The sequence below is a fragment of the Bactrocera dorsalis genome, chromosome 4, assembly GCF_023373825.1.
Source record: "Bactrocera dorsalis isolate Fly_Bdor chromosome 4, ASM2337382v1, whole genome shotgun sequence".
NCBI classification, from domain to species: Eukaryota; Metazoa; Arthropoda; class Insecta; order Diptera; family Tephritidae; genus Bactrocera; species Bactrocera dorsalis.
Window position 1 is genome coordinate 2,646,130 of NC_064306.1, and position 19,725 is coordinate 2,665,854.

The window sequence follows — 19,725 nt, forward strand, 5'->3', positions numbered from 1 at the left end:
ATACAAACTATATACATTATTATTTTTTGATTTAATAGTTTTTATTTAATTTTTGTTCTTTTAATATTTCATAAATTTGCGTTGAATCGCTGCATAGCAACTGCGCATTTTCAAATACATTTTGCGTTTATTTTCCATCATAAAACACTACAAATAAGGTATTCGGGTGAATTTAGTTCCACTTTTAAGGTTTTGCTACATAGTAAAAGCTAAAATATGTTACGAATAAAGTATTTGCTAAATTTCCTTTTAAAATGTGTTTTAAAATATTTGTTTTTGTAGTTCTATGAACGTGTATGTGTGTGTGTGTGTACGCGTGTGTGTTTATTTCAGAATTTAGTTTATATAAATATAACTGTAATACTAAATTTCATTAAAATATTAGAACAGTTGATTAATTACACATACATACATATGTATGTATGTATATGTGGTACATTTGTATATGTATATAGATTATTATATTTTTAAATTAATTTAAAAAAATATTATGCACATATTTCACTAAGAATGAGACGAAAGCATAATTTCTCAATTCTCTAGCTAAGCTGTCGCTAAAAATCAAACTAAAAAATAAAATTCTGATGATTATCATGAAACTAAGAATATACATATGTACATACATATGTATGTGTATATACTCTTCTAATAAAAAATTTTAGCTAAATGAAAATAACTAAATTATAGGAAATAACACACAAAGCTAGGTGTAAATTAAAAAAATAATTTTTTGTATGATTTTAATTTCATCATCATCATCAAATTAAAATTCTATTACAAAAATAGCTAAAAAACACATATTGAGAAATTAAAAAAAAAATTTAATACATACATATTTCAAATAATTAAAAAATGAAAATTATTCATTTAAGTTATGCAACAGAAAAAAATGAAATTATGTTTATAAAATAATAAAAAAAAAGAATTTTAGAATTAAATATGTATATTTATAAAAAATAATAAAAAAAAAATATTTTTAAATTAAATTTTATTATAAAATAATAATTTTTAAACTAAATTATATTCATAAAACAATAAAAAATAATTTTTAAGTATAATCCAAAAATTTGATTTCAGTGCTAAATTATTTAAAAAAATGTTAATAATAAAAATCAAAAAAATTGATTTCAGTGCTAATTTGCTAATTACTAAATCACTAAAGCTACCAAACAAATTATTTATGCTCAAACATTTTTCATATTTGTTGCTAAAATTAATACATATTTTTTCTTGAGTAAATATAAAGTTATAAAATATTTTTTATTCAATATCTTTGTTAAATCCATTTTTAAAGTTTAGCAGGTTTTGTAATATTTGTTAATTTTTTTGTTTGTATGGAAATTCACAAAAAACGAATACATAATAAATTCATAAAATGCAGAAAAATAATGGAATTGCATTTAACTCAATGTTTGTAAGCCTGTATGTATGTATATGTGTGTGCAGATGTATGTATGTATGAGATTTACATAAACATATTTAGCTGCAATAATTTTTAGCAATGTCACACAATATTTTTGCGCTAACACTTAGTAACATAATTATTTTTTTCGCAATAAAATTTGTGTTGATTAATACTATTTTAACGGAATTTTGGTTTTCTGCCATAATATATATATTTTTTGCAATGTATGTGCGGATTTATGCTGCTAAAGTATGGAATTCTATAATTCATTTGATTTTCGAAATTACACATGTTTTGTTACGCCTTTGAGGCGATTTAATTATTTCCTTTTCGGTTACGCGGTTTTCGCTTCGTTTCTGTGGGGTCGTATTGTTTCTTTTGTAAGGTGCTGCAAGTATAGCGGAATATGCCAATATATAATAATTAAGCAAAAACACTTCATTTATGATTTCGAAAACTTATTTTCGAATTTTTTATATTAAAATATAAATATTTTTTTTCTAGTGTACTTACCAAACTACGTTCGCTGCTACTATAGACTACATTTTGCACAAAATTTATGTATGGATTTGTATATGCATGCATGTATGAATATCCTTGAAATTCATTATCCAATATATTTGTATTTTATTTTTATCCTTTGTTTAGCGTGAAACCGGTTCACGTTCCACTAATAGTTAATTTTGATTTAGGCCTCATTACTCGCAGCCGATTCCAGATCGCTGTCGTCCTCACTGCCTGTCGCTTCGGTGGGATCACCCATGGCAACGCGTGCATACTCGTCCGTGTCAATGCTCTTGCAGAAATGTATGGCGTACTTAAGCTTTTCTAGCAGAACAGCCTGTTTGACAAATAATTTTAATACATTATTTGGATACATTTTTAACTTCGTGTTTTCGAACATACATACATACATATGTACATACACCCATGTATGTATACATATCCATGCATTCGAAATTTACTGCAGATTAACATGGTAAATAATAATTGAAAAACTGTATTTTCGAATTTTCGAAATTGAAATTTCGAATTTTCGAAATTGACTTTTCTTTAATCTAAACGCAATTGTATGCCTCACATAAATTTTTTTACCTTGCAAGAGTAACGCGGCATTTTTAGCAAAAAGAAGCAGGTATAACTCTCCGGAAGAAAGTTGTCGGGCGGACTCTTTTCCAGCACTTGCAATACAAAGTCCCGACCACGGAAATCGGCAATAGTGCGCGGTAGGCGTGTGCGGCCCCACACAAAGCGTAGAAATAGCGAGCGTTCCTTAAAAAAAGGCATATTACCATGTGGACCACCTTCCAGTGGATAAAAATTGAGTTGCACTCACCTGATTGGAGAACTCTTCCATCACTTCCCAGAACCATGTGACCAACGACGAATTCGGATCGAAACCCTTGTATGTAGCCACGGACTTCAGCAGTCCCAGTGGTATGTCCGGGGAGCCACAAACCATCGCTTGCAGTTCGGACGCCGAGAAGAGTGACAGCAATGGCACCGGTATCACCTTGGACATGCCGTCACGCACCGCTTTAACCTGCTCATCGAATTCATGTAAACGGAAATTTAAAGCCAAACGCACGTATTCATGGCGATTTTGCGGCGAGATGCGCGTGTAGCGCGTAGACAGTGGCACCTCATGTCCTTTGGCCGACGATGTGGAGAAGGGCAGCTCTAGTGTGCTAAACACCTTTGGATCGTCATCCATGTTGCGTATGCAAAGCAAACCGGCCACATAATCACGATCGACCTCAGTGAGATCGGAGGGACGTAGCTGTTCTCCAGCTAATTGACGCCAGACCGCTTCTGCCAAACTGCAAAGGAATGAAAACGTTAAATCTATTGCATGCACAAAACTTCGACGCACTTACTTCAAACTTAATGGCGAGCCTGTGCGGACCGCAATACCCATCAGCACGCCAAGGAAACGGAACATGTTCATCTGCAGCACGGAGCCGAGTGTGGGGTCTAGTAGGAAGCAGTCGCGATTAGCACCAGCCTCGCCGCGTCCATTAGGTGTTGTTATCAGCAGTGGCACACTGCCGTTCTGGAGTTCATCGCACATTTCGGCGATTGATTCGCTGTAGCCGCCGCCACAATCGTCTACACTCTCGCCGACAAACTTCACCTTCCATACGCGATGCGGTAGTGAGAGCGCTTCTTGCGTAAGAAGCGGCAGCTTCTGCACCATCTGACCGAAAACGCTTTTCATGCCATCAATGCCGGCGAGACCATTACCAGACTTATTACGCGAGCGCTTCACCTGTATGCGGTTGAGCTCAATCACGGGTCCATGTTGTTTGTCGCGCACCATAGTTGTTTGTATGACCTTGCGGAATGCGGCCTCTTTGATGGTGTACACGAGCACATCCTTTAAAGCACCCAAGCTGAGTTCACCTGCAGCAGCGATTAAAAAAAATTAGTTAAATAGTATATGGAGTTCCAAAAGGTTACACGAACTCACCTGTGATTGGCAGCATGGCCAAACAAGGGCACAGTAGTTCCGAGAAGTGATGTAGCAGCACCAGACGTGCATGCAACGCTTCCGGTGGCATTTCGCGCACCAGGTCGTATTCGAGCGGTGGATTGGGTGGCGGACGCATGCGGTCGGTTAGTTGTGACGTGGACATAGCAATCGTATGCGCAGAACCGCAAGTCACCTTCACTATGTGTTTGTTCTGAAGTGCAGCCACTAGCCGTGGACGTTGTATAGCACTAACCGTGCCATCGCCCAGTTGACCTTCGTCATTGTCGCCCCAAGTAAAAACTTCACCCGCATCGGTGCAGGCTACACAATGCAGCGAGCCTGTTGCAATCGAGACAATTTTTTTACCTTGCAGTGCTGCCACTTTTTTAGGACGACGCACATGGTCCACAGTGCCATGTCCGAGACGATGGAAATCTCCCTTGCCCCACGTGTAAACAGCGCCCGATTTGGTGAGTGCCACCGAAAATTGTGAACCACATTCCACCTTCACAACGCCCAAACCAGCGAGGCTTTCAATTTTATATGGCAGCTTGCAGCCATCCGAACCGCCGCGTCCCAGTTTGCCATAGTCACCGTCACCCCAACTCCATACATTGTCGTCGTCGGTGATACAAAGTGTCTGCGCATCCCCAGAGCCACAAGCAACATCAATGGCGCGATAGCCTAGCAAAGCTTCTACAAGTTTTGGACGTAATTGATCCTCCGAGTCCCCATGTCCCAGACGGCCGTAACGTCCTTTGCCCCAGGTGAGCACATGACCCGACGAGGTTATAGCCGCTGAGTGCGCACTACCGCATGCGATATCCACTATACCAATACCTGTGAGATCCTCAATGAGCTTTGGACGGTCGTAACTCATGCGGTTGCCATGACCGAGCTTGCCATCTTCACCCTCGCCCCAAGAATATACTTCACCTTCAGTTGTTAATGCGAGACAATGTTTGCCGCCCGAATTGACAGCTACTTTCTTGATAAAAACGTGCTGCAGGGAACCTATCAACGTTGGTATAGCCCAGGAATCTGTGCCGCCTACGCCAAGTCGACCACCGGAACCATAACCGGTAGCAAAACACTTGCCATCAGGTGTTACCGCGAAGAGTGTTTGCTCGCCGCCTGCTAGTTGGACGGGTCGCAATAGACTAAGCGCCTCGCAAGGTGTTGGTGTCTTAATACGGCTGCCTTCCAGGCCTCCCAGCTGACCGCGATGGTTGTGGCCCCAGCCGTAGATTGTACTAGCGCCGCCCCAGGAAAGAGCCCAGTCGTCCGGTCGCCGATTGAGCCACTGTAGCAGCTGGCTGTCGTGAGCGCTCTTGAAAACCACATGGTCCTCGTGTAAAAATTGTAGCATATCATTGCCTGTAGATGGCGCCAATGGTGGCAGGTTGGCACACACACCAGAGAGGATACTACCACTATTCGGTTCATGTAGGGAAAGCGACATCATTGAGTCAATTAATTGTATGACATTGCTGGTGCTAGGCGTCAATGTGTTGACCATAATTGAGCTGGATGGAGGTGGCGGAGGCGTTGGATTGCTATTCGTGCTGCCAGCAGACGAAAGCGATGTTGTCGAGTTCATCATCGAACCGACGCTGCCGCCTGGTGAATGACTTGGTTGGGGCGGTGGCATCATTTCGGCGAATTTCTTACGCACCTCCATGCAGAATGTGCGCGGCAATTCAGTGCGCTTTATAAGCGATTGCGCCACGCGTACAGCAATGCAATAGCGTTTGAACCAAGCCCACTTGTGCACATCGGCCGGTGGTAACGCGGCATCCAACTGCATATCGCAAGCGAGTGCCGCTAGCGTTTTGAAATAATCGGAGTGCATGAGGTGTATGCCGCCACGTACTTGCGGCTCCTCATACTCATATTGACGCAGCAATTCCGGTATGAGGGGCAATAAAATTGTATTTAGCGAAAGATCCAATGGCTTTGGTGCATGTTTTGAGAGTAGTACGGAGTGTAGCTGTTTTATCGACCAGATGCGCTGTGTCGTTGTGAGCGAGTTGAGCTGTGCGCAGGCCGCTAATGCGGCTGCTAACCGCAACAGCACGCTCGTGTTATGCGGTCCCAGGCGCTCATTCAGCAAAGCCATCACTAGCGGCATTGATGGCTGCGAGAGCACTGCGCGGTCAGAGCCGCGTTCATGCAACGCGGTCGCTGGCATAATCGCATGCACCCAAAAGCGCCAGCCCCAACCATTTACCGAGCTGTCCGAGGTGAACTTCCAACGCATTTCATCACCGAGTATGCGCACTTCGGGTGCCCATTGCGCGTATTCACGCCCGGAGCGCACGGCGACTACGCGACCAGAAGCATCCATAATTACTAGCGGATCGTTTCGTTTCTCTGTGCTGCACTGACTGTCAAATTCTATGCGAAGCGACTCGGCGCCGGGTATCTTCACTTGGCCCACAATTGTCATGTTGTCCACATAGGGATGACTGCTCTCGCGCATCACAGGTTTTGGTACTTTGCCTAAGCTATAGCGCGACGTACATAAATCTTCAAGTTCTGTAATACAGGTCTCCAACAACATGGCGCCAATAGTAGGTGAGTTCGAACCCAGCGCGGTGAGTGTATCGGAAATGGTCTGCGCAGTGCTGAGCGGTCCTGTGCGGCCAGCAACACTCAACTTAAGCAACTCCACTAGGCTTTTGGCTTCAGCCTCACCTAGCAATGAGGTGAAGTCATCCAAGCCGGTGAGACTGATCTCCTCAATTATCTCCTCCTGGTTGGTCATGGTGGCAGCCAGCGCAGACATAGCGCTAGCGGACATTTTCGAGTGTTTATGTGGTGCATTACTGGAAATCGATGCCGAAAGTGAGAGTGAACCGGTTAAGCTTTGGAATGCGCTCAACGGTCCAGCCGGTGCGGGCACAATTTCCGCCTCTGGCGAGGGTTCGTGTACGGCCGGATCGGTGGCATCGGCTGGCGCCTCTCCACCACCCTGTGCGATTACTTCGTTATTACAGTTATTATTGTTGATGTGTCCATTATGTCCGCCCAATGTGCCATGCGGTGTGCTGCTTGGAGCGCCAATTGCAACGTCTTTACCTAAAGTAGCGTTAGTGCCTTCATGTACATCGAATTCGCTAGAACTCTTTTCGTGCAGATTCACTTTACTATGGCTGGTTAGTGCAGCGACAATCAGCTGGCGTGCCTGTAGTATGCTCATGGCATTCAGCACATAGTTGAGCGCAGTTTGACGTGCGCCATCGGTTTCAAGGGAGAGCAAGGTCTCACTGAGACTAAACTTCGACGTCGGTTTCGACATATTTGTTGTTGTTGTTGGTGTATTTAGATGAGTATCAGTGTCATAAATACCGAGGCTGCTGCCTCCCAGTGGATCTTTGGAGGTCGCAAACGGCACAGGACCTTTCTTCTCATCCTCCGATGGTGATTGCGGCAAACCCCAAGCGACAGCGTGCGAACTGCCGCAAGCGACACGATTGACAAACACAGAATCCAAGCCAATGACCAGCGCCGGTTTCTTATTCACCACAGTATTACCAGAACCCTGTTGCCCGTGGTCGTTGTCGCCCCACGCATACACTTGTCCGGTATCGGTGACGGCCAGGCAATGCAGCGCACCCACTGCTAGGTGGATGACTTTGCGGCCGCGTAGTGCTTGTATTGGTTGCGGTTTGCGTACATGTTGGTCACTGCCGTGGCCTAAACGATAATAATCACCCTTGCCCCAAGTCCATACCTCACCGGTGCGTGTAAGCGCGAGGCTGAATTGTGCGCCACACTCAATTTGTATGACACCGATGCCGGTCAGACGCTCGATTTCATGTGGTATCGAAGAACCTTCTGAGCCGCCGCGGCCCAATTTGCCGAAATCACCATCGCCCCACGAGTAGACAATACCATCTTCGGTTAGTGCCAAAGTTTGCGCGTCCCGACTGCCACACGCCACCTGTATAACACGTTTACCGCTCAATGCTGTGACCAATTTCGGCTTCAGTTGAGTAACATTGTCGCCGTGTCCTAGCCGTCCATATTCGCCTAAGCCCCAAGTGTATAGTTCGCCGGCAGAAGTGATAGCGGCGCTATGCGATGAGCCACAGGCAATGTCACGTATCTTCTTCGCACGCAGCGCTTCAATAAGTTTTGGTTTGTCCATTGTAAGCCGATTGCCATGGCCCAGCTTGCCATCCTCACCTTCGCCCCAGGAGAACACTTTACCGTCTAATGTTAGAGCCATCGCATGTTTACCGCCCGAGTGAACGGCTACTTTCTTAACGACATACTGATGCAAAACTGGTATCTGTCGTGGCACTGACACATTAACACTTATGCCCAGGCCGAGCCGACCGTTCGTACCCTCACCACACGCGTACACCTTACCATCCTGCGAGACGATAAATAACGACTTCGAGCCGCCCGCAATATGTATGGGTCGCAAGCGACTGATTGTTTGTGAAAATGTTGGCACTTTCACTTTGGAACCTTTGAGACCGCCTAGTTGCTCCTTGTCGTTGAGACCCCAGACCATTACAGTACAAGGCGGGTCGCAAAGCGTCGAGGATTTAGGATCAGCGTTGCCATAGGTGCTGCTTAAGCACGAATTGGAGTCGCTCATCTGCTCATATTCACATGCCAAAAACGAGGCATTCATTAGCAGCAGATCGAGATCGGTTTGTTTGCGCCGTCCGACGATGTTCAGGCCGTGTACTTTACACTGTATGCCATTGTTACGGCACTGCTTGATTACTATTTCGATCCAAGGGTAGTACTGGCGTACGTCGCTCATCAGCGTCACCGTAGTATCGGTGTTTTTTATGGAAATCCATGAGTAGTCCTTCAAGTTACCAATACTGTCACCGACGCGTACTACCACCAACGAAGGCTGATGCGAGTGATCGCCCGGACTGACCACAATCGAAAGACTGTGCACCAATATATGTTCATGTATCTCCAAGCGGATCCAATGCTTAGTCTGACTGCTCGATGAACTTTGCCAGCAATAAGGACTGCGATCGAGTAGATGTTTCGCGGTTGCTTCGTTCGAGGATACCGTAAGTGAGCGTATACAACGGGACCAGTCTTCGATGAGATCGCTGGGTGTTGGGACCGCGCCGCTGTTCAGACCAAGTAGGCCGCCTGTAGTGCCTCCTACTTGGTTACCACCCACCACTTCTATGTCATTCAGTGTACCCTTCCAACCAGCGTGTTGAGGAAAATCCACGGTGACATCTTTGCCGCGTACTGCGGTCACTGTGCCGACACTGCCACGCAGTACATAACCCCACTTGTAGCGTGACACCGCGCGTAAACGTACCTGTGTGCCGACGCTCACTTGTGCGGAGCGTTCACAAGCCGTCTTTTCACGAGGCATTTCCAAGAGCTCGATGTGTACAAAGCAGACCCAGTAGGTGTTTCCGTGTAACTGCCAGTCCACCTGTACGTTCAGATCATGTAAGCCCTCTGTATCCACTTTGAGCACTGTACCAATATCACCCTTTTTAATCTCCTCAAAGTCGCGGCAACAACGGACGAGCATGCCGGGGCAAACGAGGCCACGTACATACAATGCGTACTGATCGGCTGAGGGAAAGTCCTTGCGCGTCTCAAATTTCACCAGCTGTTCATGTATGGAGGATCCCTCTACGGTATCGGAGCTGCTGTCCAAGCTCTCGTTGTCGGAATCAGCTTCCGGATCGTGCAAAGTCTGCAGCTTCGCTTGCAGTGAAGTGTCGCTAGAAGAACCGGCGGCTGGCACACTACCACCTACCAATGGCGGCTCCAGATAATCTGTTGCATCGATGGTATTTGCGCAAACGTCGGGGTGCTCGAGTATCCACTGCACGATTTGTTCAGGTGTTGGTATCACCTCCGGATGTATGGTCAACTGCTTAACTGCCAACTCAACTGACTTTTTAGAGAAGCCCATTTCCATGATTTGTGCAATGAGCGGTGTGGCTTCTGCATCATGCTTTGGTGCTTGTGGCTGACTGCCACCGGTCGCCTCATCCAGCATACCGACATTAAAGACTGGCACGCCGTGTATCATCGTCGGTTGCATAGGCGGTGTTGGTGCGGCGAAAGCGCCACCTCGTCCGGCGCTTGTTGAGGCCGCCTCATTCAGCTCAGTGTGCACTTTGGCGGCGAGCACTTGTGCGCAATTCAGCGCTGCAGTTGACAAGTCACTATAAGTGTAGATGGCCTTTATGGGCGACGGTTGGGTGGCGCGTATCAAAATACTTTGTATGAGCAACTCAGTGTCACTAATTGTCGGTTGTGCAGCAAGTTCATCACAGTTCGTGGCCTCAACACCGCCACAAGCACCCTCGGTGTTCGACTTACCTTCGCCACTGACGTTCACAGCGCCGTTGGCTTCCTCCGAGAGACTCTCTTCGGAAGAGTAAGTACACAAGCCGGGAGAGCGTTGTTTCAGTATCTTCCTTAATGCCGCCTGATGCCGATAGAGCACGCAATTTGCATTTAGAACGGACAATTGAATTTGTTGCGCGCGCAGTAGACTGATGTCCACCATGTTGGGCACACATTCCTTGCGCTCGCCAGGACCGAAGAGCAACACAGCCCAGGAGTTTAACAACATCTCATTAAGCGGCATGCGAGAGAGGCTGAAAACCGAATAGTCGGCGCATTCGAATGCCACGTTCAGCGAGATCTTACGGAACTCGCCGTTCAGGGTTTGACCATCTGTGCTGAGCAGACACTTACCTTTGTTGGTGAAGCCACATATGGTGGCTGTATTGCCCTCATAGCAGACTTGTAGGCCGACGCGCGGTCGTATGTCGCAACCACCTATGGTACAAAGTACGCCCATTACATAGATGTACTCGTTCTCCAAGTGTTGCAGGTCCAGGCCGTCTTCGCCAAACAGTTCGGCAGCGACACAGAGCTTTTGTGCCAGAAATGAGTTTATTGCCGCGTTCCAATAGGGTAACGTGTGCAGACGGCGCAGTAGAGTTATGATTTCCTCGGCGATGGTGCCCGAGTGTGAGGCGGTCAGTAGCACGCGTGTCTTGCAGTCGCCCCCATTTTGTGATAGAGATATGTCTTGTGGGCAGTAAAGCGTAATCTTGCCCAGTGTGGAGAAGAGCTGACGCACCAATAAAGACATGCGTTGGGTATGTGCATCGTCGGTCCAGTGGATGAGTATACTCTGCAGAAGGCGTAGACAGTGAATATTGCGGAAAAGATCTTGCTCACGCGTCACCGGCTGTTCGAGCAGGCTAATGTAGAAGTCGATCCAAGTGGTCGAGGACAAATATTTCGCGAGCGATTTCGATTCACCTAAGAGCGTTAAAAGAGTTGTTGGAATAAAGTAAAACCGGAAAGTATGTACCGTAACTCACCAGCAATCGCTTTCAGGAAACCTAAAGTGGTCCAATTGTCCAGACCGTAGATATTACCCAATGTGGACTTGGGATCGAGTACGGATCGAAACATGCAGGATATGCAGCGCACGGCACTCTTATCCATCTGTGCGCTGTGTAAGCCAATGCCTACCGAGATGATTTGTAGCGTTTTAGTGCAGGCGTAACGTAGCAGCTTGGTCGGGTGCGATTCGCCATTCAGCTGAGCATCGCAGCAGAGCTCATCCTTTTCCGTTTCTGTGTCAGGTGAGATGATATTCAGAGCGCTATCGGCTAAGCGTAGATCATATTGACCCTCTTTACCCATGCGATAGGAGTTTGTAGCGCCGGTGTACCACTCAACACGAACCCAACTGAAAGAGAGCAGAGAGAGTAAGTTCAGATAAAGGAATATATGCGTAAAAGAAAGAATTCCAAGTTTCTACAACTTTGCATGTAACCACTTACCCGTCTTCGCCCACTTCGCTAATGATGCGTCCCTCACCAGGCGGATTGCCATCCTGATCGCCCCATTTCCAGTCTGCGCCACGCACGATACGCGTGCCGATCTTCATTAACTTCGCCAGTTCTGGTCCGGTTAAGTTCGCTTTATTGGATTTTTGTTTTAAAATTGTATCTTCATACACCACTGAGAGATCGTAGGTGTTCTTTACCGTCGGTATCTCTCCACCGGTTTGACTGAGCAAACCAAGCACCGTGCCGAGTGTGCCAGAATTCACGATTAAACTCAACTCATTGGCACTCATATCCTTGGCTAGGATGCCAAACACACTAAGCAGAAAACGGGCACGTGGCAGCTTTTTCAAGAACACATAAGTGCCCAGATTAGAGGTATCCTTGCCGTTGCCCGCATTGTACTTGCCCTTCAACTGTATGAGCTCCTGATTGACCAGCCGCTGCAGTTCGCGCACAGCCCACTCGAGCACGCGTGATTCTGCGAGCAGCAGATCGGCTTTTTGAAACGCCGTTATCATGTTAAGATCGTAAAGTACGTTCAGCGTTGTCTGCTTGCTATAGCTGCTCTTGAGATGCAAGCCTAGATAACCGTTAAGCATATTGTATTGCACGGCGTCGAGCAAACCATGCACCTGTAACATGGCGTGGAGCATTTCTAGACCCTGGCGACGTATTTGGTAGCGCTGCACCTGGCAGTACATAGCGCGACGCACGGTCTCAACATCGCACACCTCTTGCATCACGAACTCGACAATCTCTTGCATGATGGGTACATTCAACTCGCCGGAGAAGTACCATTTCTCGCGCAGCTTGCGTAAAAGATCGTTATTGAGACGCGGTTCGTCATCTGCGGGCTTCTTGTCTTCATCGAAGTCCAGTTCATTTGCCTGCAATTTGATTTCCTCATTGGACGGTTTGCGTTCGCTGAGTATAACGTTGTTGTCGCCGCCGTCAAGTAGGTTCTCGTTGGACAAGTTTCCGCGTAGTGGTGGTATGAGCACAGTGGCGCTGGCCAGTGAGCTACTGTCCGCCGTGCCGATGCCAGAGTCCTTCTCAACTGCCTCTGAGGCAGCGCCATCGCTTTGCAGCAGTGATTCCTACAAAACAGAGGGTAATGAGTGCAAAGAGCATAAATATTTTTTAATGAACAAACTTACATGAGACTGATTCAGCTTTTGTGCCACATTCTGACTCTGTATCGTAACATTGAGTATGTCTTCAGGCTTGGCGCAGGCCAGTTGTTTCTTGGCCATGCGCATTTCGGTTATGATGCGTCGCACGACGTGCTTGAAACGCGGCAGCCGATGTAGTATGGGCAATTTGCGGAGCGCCTCCTGCTCTAAACTTACTGCTGGACGAACTTCGTATAGCAGAAAGCGCAGACGCTCTAGCATGGGCGCGCATACTTCCTTATAGCTGCGATTTAGCTGCTGGCGTATGCGCACCACGGACCATTTGGTCTGATAGATGAGCCGTATCATGTCGGCGATTTGGCGGGGTGTTTTAGCTACGGCAACACCTCCTAACTCGCGCTCCAACACGTTTAGTACGAGACCGCCCAGGCTCTGATGGCGTATCAGCACTGCGGTTAGTAAACGCTCCAACTCTTGCACGGGATGTTCGTGTGGGAACTCTTGGTGCCAAATTAAGTTGTTATCCTTGCAGTACCGTTCGGAGAGTGTCATCCAAGTGACGACCAGAGGATCGGTTAAGCGCGCCTCGCTCAAACCGGATATAAAGCTTTCAATGCGCTGCTGTACACTATTAATGTGCGGTTGCGCGACTACAGCGACACCAACGCCGCCACCGGATGTGCCTACGCCGCCAATCCCACCACAAACGTTTAGACCGTGCGCAGGAGGTTCGGTGGGCGTACTACCGGCGGTGCTGGCACTGCTACGCGCCTCGCCCTTCTCCTCATCGAAGGGATTGCTCGGCTGCAAGAGCTGCAGTCCACCGCGTAGTATGCTGGAGCGCACTATGGTCTTGCATTGCAACTCTGCCGGCTGCTGTGCGGGCCCGGTCTGCAAGAGATTCACAACGAGACCCAGTAGATAAGCCAGCGCACGTTCCGAGTTGAAGTGTGTGAGCACTTTGCTTTGCTGCACATGCGGCTGAAAGGGCGAGCGAAAGTTGGAATAAATTGTAATTATTGTGTGATGTTCAATATACCTTCTCCTCTGTCACGTACACCGCGTAGCGTCCGACCTTGTAGTTGCTCAAAATGTGTTCCAAACAGTTACGATAGATGGAGGTATTGAGCTCGACGGTAAGATCCTTGCCGATGCTCGTTGACAGAAGCTCATTAATGGCCGAATTGTCGTTTCTGTAAAAGGGTAGACATAAATGGTATGATCTCGAGTTATTAAGCTACCACCTCCAGACTTACTGATAGTCGCTGACGTCACATACATAGCCATTAAGTATGATCCACTTGCCGCCATCGAGTATTTGGTTTTCGAAGTCATTTTTGCGTATCAAATTCACATCGTCCTGTGTCTGCACATTCGCGCCCTTCTGATTGCCGCGGCATATAATGCCTGGCCAGCCCATGTCGTCCGAGTCCTGTATCTCACTGTCGCATATGACGCGGTTCAAATTGTCCAGCGCATGCAGTAGCGGCAGAAAAATCTTAGTCCATTCGAAGGCGGGCAAGATCGTCGGACGATCGCGCTTCAGTATGATCAGACCGATTAGCAGCTCATATAACAGCGTATCGGATATATCTGTTTTTATGATGTCCGCCACGCTCTCCTTGCCTTGCAACGCGATTTCGTGTGCCTTCTGCAACGAAAGTATGCACAGCGACACCGCGCTCTGCACATATTTGCTGAGCAGCGCCTCGGCACCGCTGATCTCCTCCTGTTTCGACTGGTGTATGTGTGCGAAAAGTAAACGCTGAAAGCGATGCAACAAGTCCAGACTCGGACTAGTATGCTCGGCAATCGTCGTCGATTGTACGACTGAGAGCGTGGTGAACGAATCATCTTCGGGCTTTGTAATACCAGCATTTATCAGTAGTTGTGTCAAACGTGCTTGCGTCAACGCAGAGTTGTTGCGTAGCAGTTGTTTGATTAGATGTAGTAACGGTAAATTGTGTCCATTATCGGTGCAGTCATTTGCTTCCAGGCGTATCGCCTGCTTGAGCGCAGTTTCTAAGCCACCTTCGGCCATCAGTGAACCGACAAGCAGATCTGTCATGAAGCGATGACCCGAGGAGGAAATGCCCGACTCAGAAGGCAGCAGGGAAGTCAAAGTTTGTGCGCGCTCCGAAGCTGTGGGCAATAAAACGCTCCAGCCAACCTACAAATACATATTAAATATGGTTGGAATTCATTGAAAAACTGTTATATCCAAATGGAACACACCTGTAGAGTCCACTGCGCTGCTTCTTGCATGGTTTTAAGAACATTTGAGCCACCCGCCAGGCTGAGTATGCGCGTTTTCAGGCTGACCAGCAGGCGCGAACCTTCGGATAAGCCCACAGATTTTGGCGCGACGCCATTCACAATCAGCGCGTGCAATTGTAGACGCAACAGATTCAAGCAGGCCACAGCAATGCACTCAGACTCCTGATTCGGCGTTTGACGATTGTTACTGTCCTGTCCACAGACTATGCCGAGCAATTGATCAAGCAGCCTAAATGTATGTTCGCTGAGATCGATGACAAAAGGTATTTTCACCGGTACGCCTTGCACCGAAGTCTGGCTCCATATAATGCTTTGCGCGGAGCCGCAAGCAATTCCGTAAGCTTGCACAGAGGGATGTGTGGCGAGTATCGGATCGCGCAGTATGGGCTCCTTAGAGACCGCGGCGGGACATACTTGCTGGAAGTCGTTGCGACCCCAGCCGAAAACTTCGCCTTTATTGCTCATAGCGAGACAATGCCAAACGCCGACCGAGACGTCCACAATGACTTTTGACTGCGGAAGAGAGTTAAGAAAGGTTTTTTGAGTTGTCAATACAAAATACTTGTCAACTTACCTGCAGGGCACTTATCTGCTTGGGCGTGTTGAGACACTGCACATTTTTGTCGAGCAAGCCATGTCCCAAGCGGCCGTCATATGCTTTGCCCCACGAATACAGCTTACCATCGCAGCTCAGCGCCATTGAGAACTGCGAGCCCGCAAACACACGTTTAATTAACGGCAACGTTTCGATTAACTGCGGCAGCTGAGAACCATTGCACGAGCCGTTTCCCAATTTACCGTAATCGCCGTCGCCCCAAGCAAATACCAAACCTTCGGCCGTCAGGCATAACGTATGCGAGTCACCGCTGCCTAGCGCTACGTCGATTATGCTATGCTCACGTAAGGCGTACACATGTGTCGGTAATAGTTTATCGTCTGAGTTGCCGTGCCCGAGGCGGCCATAGGTGCCGCGACCCCAAGTATAGAGGTTGCCGTTCATAGTGATGGCGGCGCTGTAGGTGCAGCCACAGTATACCGCCTTAACGCTATGCTCCAGAGATTGTATTTTGGTTGGCTGCTCGCGCAGCAACGAGTCGCCATGTCCCAAACGGCCACCCTCACCGCAGCCCCAAGAGTATGCATTCTCTGTGCACGATAAAATAAATAAATTTAGCGAAAAAACCGTGTTTTATCGCTTCAACTTACCCATATTATCCACGGCCATGAAGTGGCGGCCCTCGCAATGCGCCGTCACAGCTGTCACCGGCACGTCGTTCATTTCCTCAATAAGCATCGGCTCCGTCTCGGGTTTGGCGATGCGCCAAGTGTACATTTTGCCTTCGTGTGTGAGAAAGAGGACGTACTCCTCGGAGAAGGCGACCTGCTTCACCTGGAAATAGAAATTCAGCACAGGCGCGGGGTAGTGGGCGCCTGCAGCAGTGTTTGCCGCGGCTGACAAGCCTACAGCTGGTTCGGCGGTGAAGCCATATTGATCGTGGCACAGTGTTTGCCAACCGAGCGCGTAAATGCGTTGTTCATGCAGTTGTGGTGATGAAGCAGCGGATGCGCTCTCCTGTGACGCCTGCGCGTGTAATATTGGTTTCGCAGATGACGGCTGAGCGCGCGATGGCAGTGGCGCGCTTGCGGTGCTGGTGGGCAAATGCGGCTTTGCAAGACGATCGAGATGTGAAACAACGACTACTGCGGCTTGCTTCAAGTCTACATTGGTGGTGTCTTGTTCGGGTAGCGTGAGAAAGCGTAGAAAGGATTCGGTAGCGCTGGCCGGCGCTGACTCTGCCATATTGTTAATGCCATAGTTTCCAATACTTTCGTAACGCCGCAGTATGGGCACTAAAGGCGCGCCTGTGTTTTGTGGCACGTCGCGGTTGTCGTCCGTCTCCTTTTCTTTCTCCCAAAGCATCAACAGTAGTACGATTGCCTCAAGTGTGGCAGCAAGTGTGCCCTTTTGTGCGCCCAGCTCCAACAGTAAGCACAGAGCGGTGTGGCGATCTTCACGCGGTGCTGTACACCGCCCGCCTAAGGGATCTCCGAGCGCTACTTGGCGCAGAAACTTTATAGAGCGCTCAAGTACTTCGATCCATAGAGGTGACACCTGCAAACGAGAGAGTTTAATAATTAGAAATAGTTATCGGCATATACAAACTGAAATGCTCACCTGTGTGGCATCAAAGAGCGATGCCTCCGGCAGGTCTTGCAGCGATTCCAAAGCTTCACTTAGCAGTTCGCTGCACATTTCCGTGTCTTCACCAGAACGCCAAGCCCGTCGCAAGAAGGCGAAGGAAAAATTAAGCGCGGCGCGTGTGCCAACCCGAGCCAAGCCTAAAGTGGCGCGTTCATTTTCCTTTATGGGCGATGGTACGTCTACGGTTGAAAAGTGCCTTAATTTGTTAGTTGCATGGTGATTCATCTCCCTAATACGCAACGGGCTTATGCCACTGTTGACAGCGCTGCGTTGATCCTCATTGAACTTGCACTTGTCCGCGGTCGATGAGACGATACTGCTCGGCATGCCAATGTTGATGTGACACTGTAGTTCCTGTTGTTGCTTCCAACGCGAGAGCGCCACAAAATAGCGTTCATAGATGAAAAGTTGCTGACGCAAGTGTATGGCAGAGAGACAGTTACCCGCCGCTTGCAATGAAGTGTCATGCAATTCGGCCAATAGCGTATTCTGGCAATTTAATTTCACTGTGGTGTTGGGACTTTGACCCCATAACCATGATTCAAAGATGACTTCTGACGAAATGCGGTTAGCGGCAGCATTCTGCACTGCTGTGGTCATTTTCTTGATGGCTGAATCGGAGTCGAGTGTGCGGCAAGCGGAGCAGTTGCATGCTGACAGAGGACCGCAATAGTCGAGTGGGCAACAGGAGCATTGTAGCTTCTGAACGCCACAGTAGTGCTTGCCGTCATCGCCGAGATAGGAGAGATGACCTGCCGCATTGAGTACAGGCGCTGCTGGCGAAGAGACTAATTCACAATCTTGTATAAGATTATTCCACAGCACGGCGGCATCTTCGACGTTGCGCAAGCTTGAAATGAGATCGGCGCGTAACCATTTGGCATCGAGGAAAGGCAGCGGACGTAAATAAAGATCAGCAGTGGAATTGCACGAGGACATAACTAACGTCACTGCTGCACCTTATCGTAAGGAACAGTCTTATATTTTTGTTTTTGGGTTTATAAGTACTGACAGCTTATTATTGTTATGAAAACCGCAAAGCTGCGTAGTTGTTTGTTTAATCGCGTCACAATTTGTATTAAATACAAATACGCTACTGATTATTGAATTTTAAAACTTTTGACTTCTCGAGTTTTTACGCTATTGAAATACTGTATGATCGCTGTGCTACAATGAGCTGTCGTGCCAGCGTTTACATTTTGTATTTGCTTATCATGCAAATGCTTTTTTGTGGCGCTGATAAATATATTTTCTAATGCTTGATGCAAATCCAGTTATGCTAACACGATTTTCAATTAATATTTACGTGGTTTCAATTGAACGTAAAGTTTGCAAAAATTATTCAATTTAATTTTGTTTTTTGAATCACGCGTTAACCTCCAGCCTTGCCTTGCCGTGCTTTAACCAGCGAAGCGAAGCGGCTGTGTTGGTTCACACACGCTGCTCAATGTGGTATATAGCGAGCGTATGTGCGCTATACTCCACAATACTGCAATTACACCTCTTCCGCCCACAACGCTTCTGCTGTCAAGTAGTCGCGTTCCGTTTTGTGTAGCCACTGCCCCTCCCTAGTTGTTGTTAGGGTCGTCGTGTCGTCGCTGACTTTGATGTCGTCACTTTCGCTTTTGTCGATTTGTTTTGACCGTGTAACAATTTATATTGATGTTTTGTTGCTGTTGTATTGTTCTCCTTCGCTATTACTTCCACTTCTATTCGATTTTGTATATATTGAATTTTTTTTGTTTTTGTAGCTGCAGCTGGATCGGCCTTTGGGAAAATTCAATTTTGCGTAAACTGCTGCCGCAGCGACGCTGATACTAATGATTATCACAGAGCCTCAGCAGATACGCTTCGCACGCGTCGTTCATTCACACACACCCCTTCTTTCGCCACCTTTTTACAAGTAAATAATAATAATTTTATTTCTCTTGGCAATGGTGCAACTAACTATGAAAGCTATTGCACCCTTCGTCAAGCTGATTTTACTTACTACCCTTCCACACTATTGGCGAACTATTTATTCTACACACATACACCCACCGCACGCACACCACTCACAAAATTTTCACAGCTCGAAATTTTTCTTCGGAGTTTTTCAAATGCAATTTTTCGCTATAAACTCAAAATTTTTGACGGAATTTATATACCAATTTGTTGTGTCGCTTTTCTACTACAACTATACACTAGTTTGAATAACAAATTTTAACTTTTTCTTTGTATAATTTTCATTGAAAGGAGCGCAGCAGTTTTTCCAGCTAGTTCAATAAGAATCTCAAGAAAATTTTCGATTAAATGCAGTGCTGCCAGCAGATTCCATACTAAACGATGGATTCGTACCAATAAGACCCAAAAAATATCCAATAAGAATATAGCGTCCTAAATGAGAAAGTTATGGAACGTTG

At 47.1% G+C, this 19,725-nt stretch overlaps 1 protein-coding gene across 1 annotated transcript; it reads right to left on the reverse strand.

The window, feature by feature from the left end:
* Positions 1–12: 12 nt before the first annotated feature.
* On the reverse strand, positions 13–19,608 carry LOC105226122 (probable E3 ubiquitin-protein ligase HERC2). Its single transcript, XM_019990221.3, has 16 exons — positions 19,314–19,608; positions 17,297–19,216; positions 16,327–17,233; positions 15,695–16,266; positions 15,079–15,633; positions 14,100–15,013; positions 13,883–14,036; positions 12,868–13,824; positions 11,702–12,807; positions 11,234–11,607; positions 3,876–11,171; positions 3,283–3,808; positions 2,742–3,225; positions 2,501–2,677; positions 1,919–2,246; positions 13–1,793 (listed from the first exon to the last, which is right to left on the reverse strand). Exons 2-15 carry the CDS (start codon positions 18,260–18,262, stop codon positions 2,094–2,096), a joined length of 15,141 nt encoding a protein of 5,046 aa, XP_019845780.2. The 5' UTR covers positions 18,263–19,216; positions 19,314–19,608; the 3' UTR covers positions 13–1,793; positions 1,919–2,093.
* Between the last annotated feature and the right edge of the window lie 117 nt (positions 19,609–19,725).

What these genes read in the sequence shown, in the direction of transcription:
- LOC105226122 (XM_019990221.3), bottom strand. Translation starts at nt 18,262, where the DNA reads ATGTCCTCGTGCAATTCCACTGCTGATCTTTATTTACGTCCGCTGCCT. An exon ending in AAAAGCTGAATCAGTCTCAT is followed by an intron (nt 12,808 to 12,867) that starts GTAAGTTTGTTC and finishes TCTGTTTTGTAG; the next exon opens with GAATCACTGCTGCAAAGCGA. An exon ending in AGCGAAGTGGGCGAAGACGG is followed by an intron (nt 11,608 to 11,701) that starts GTAAGTGGTTAC and finishes GCTCTCTTTCAG; the next exon opens with TTGGGTTCGTGTTGAGTGGT.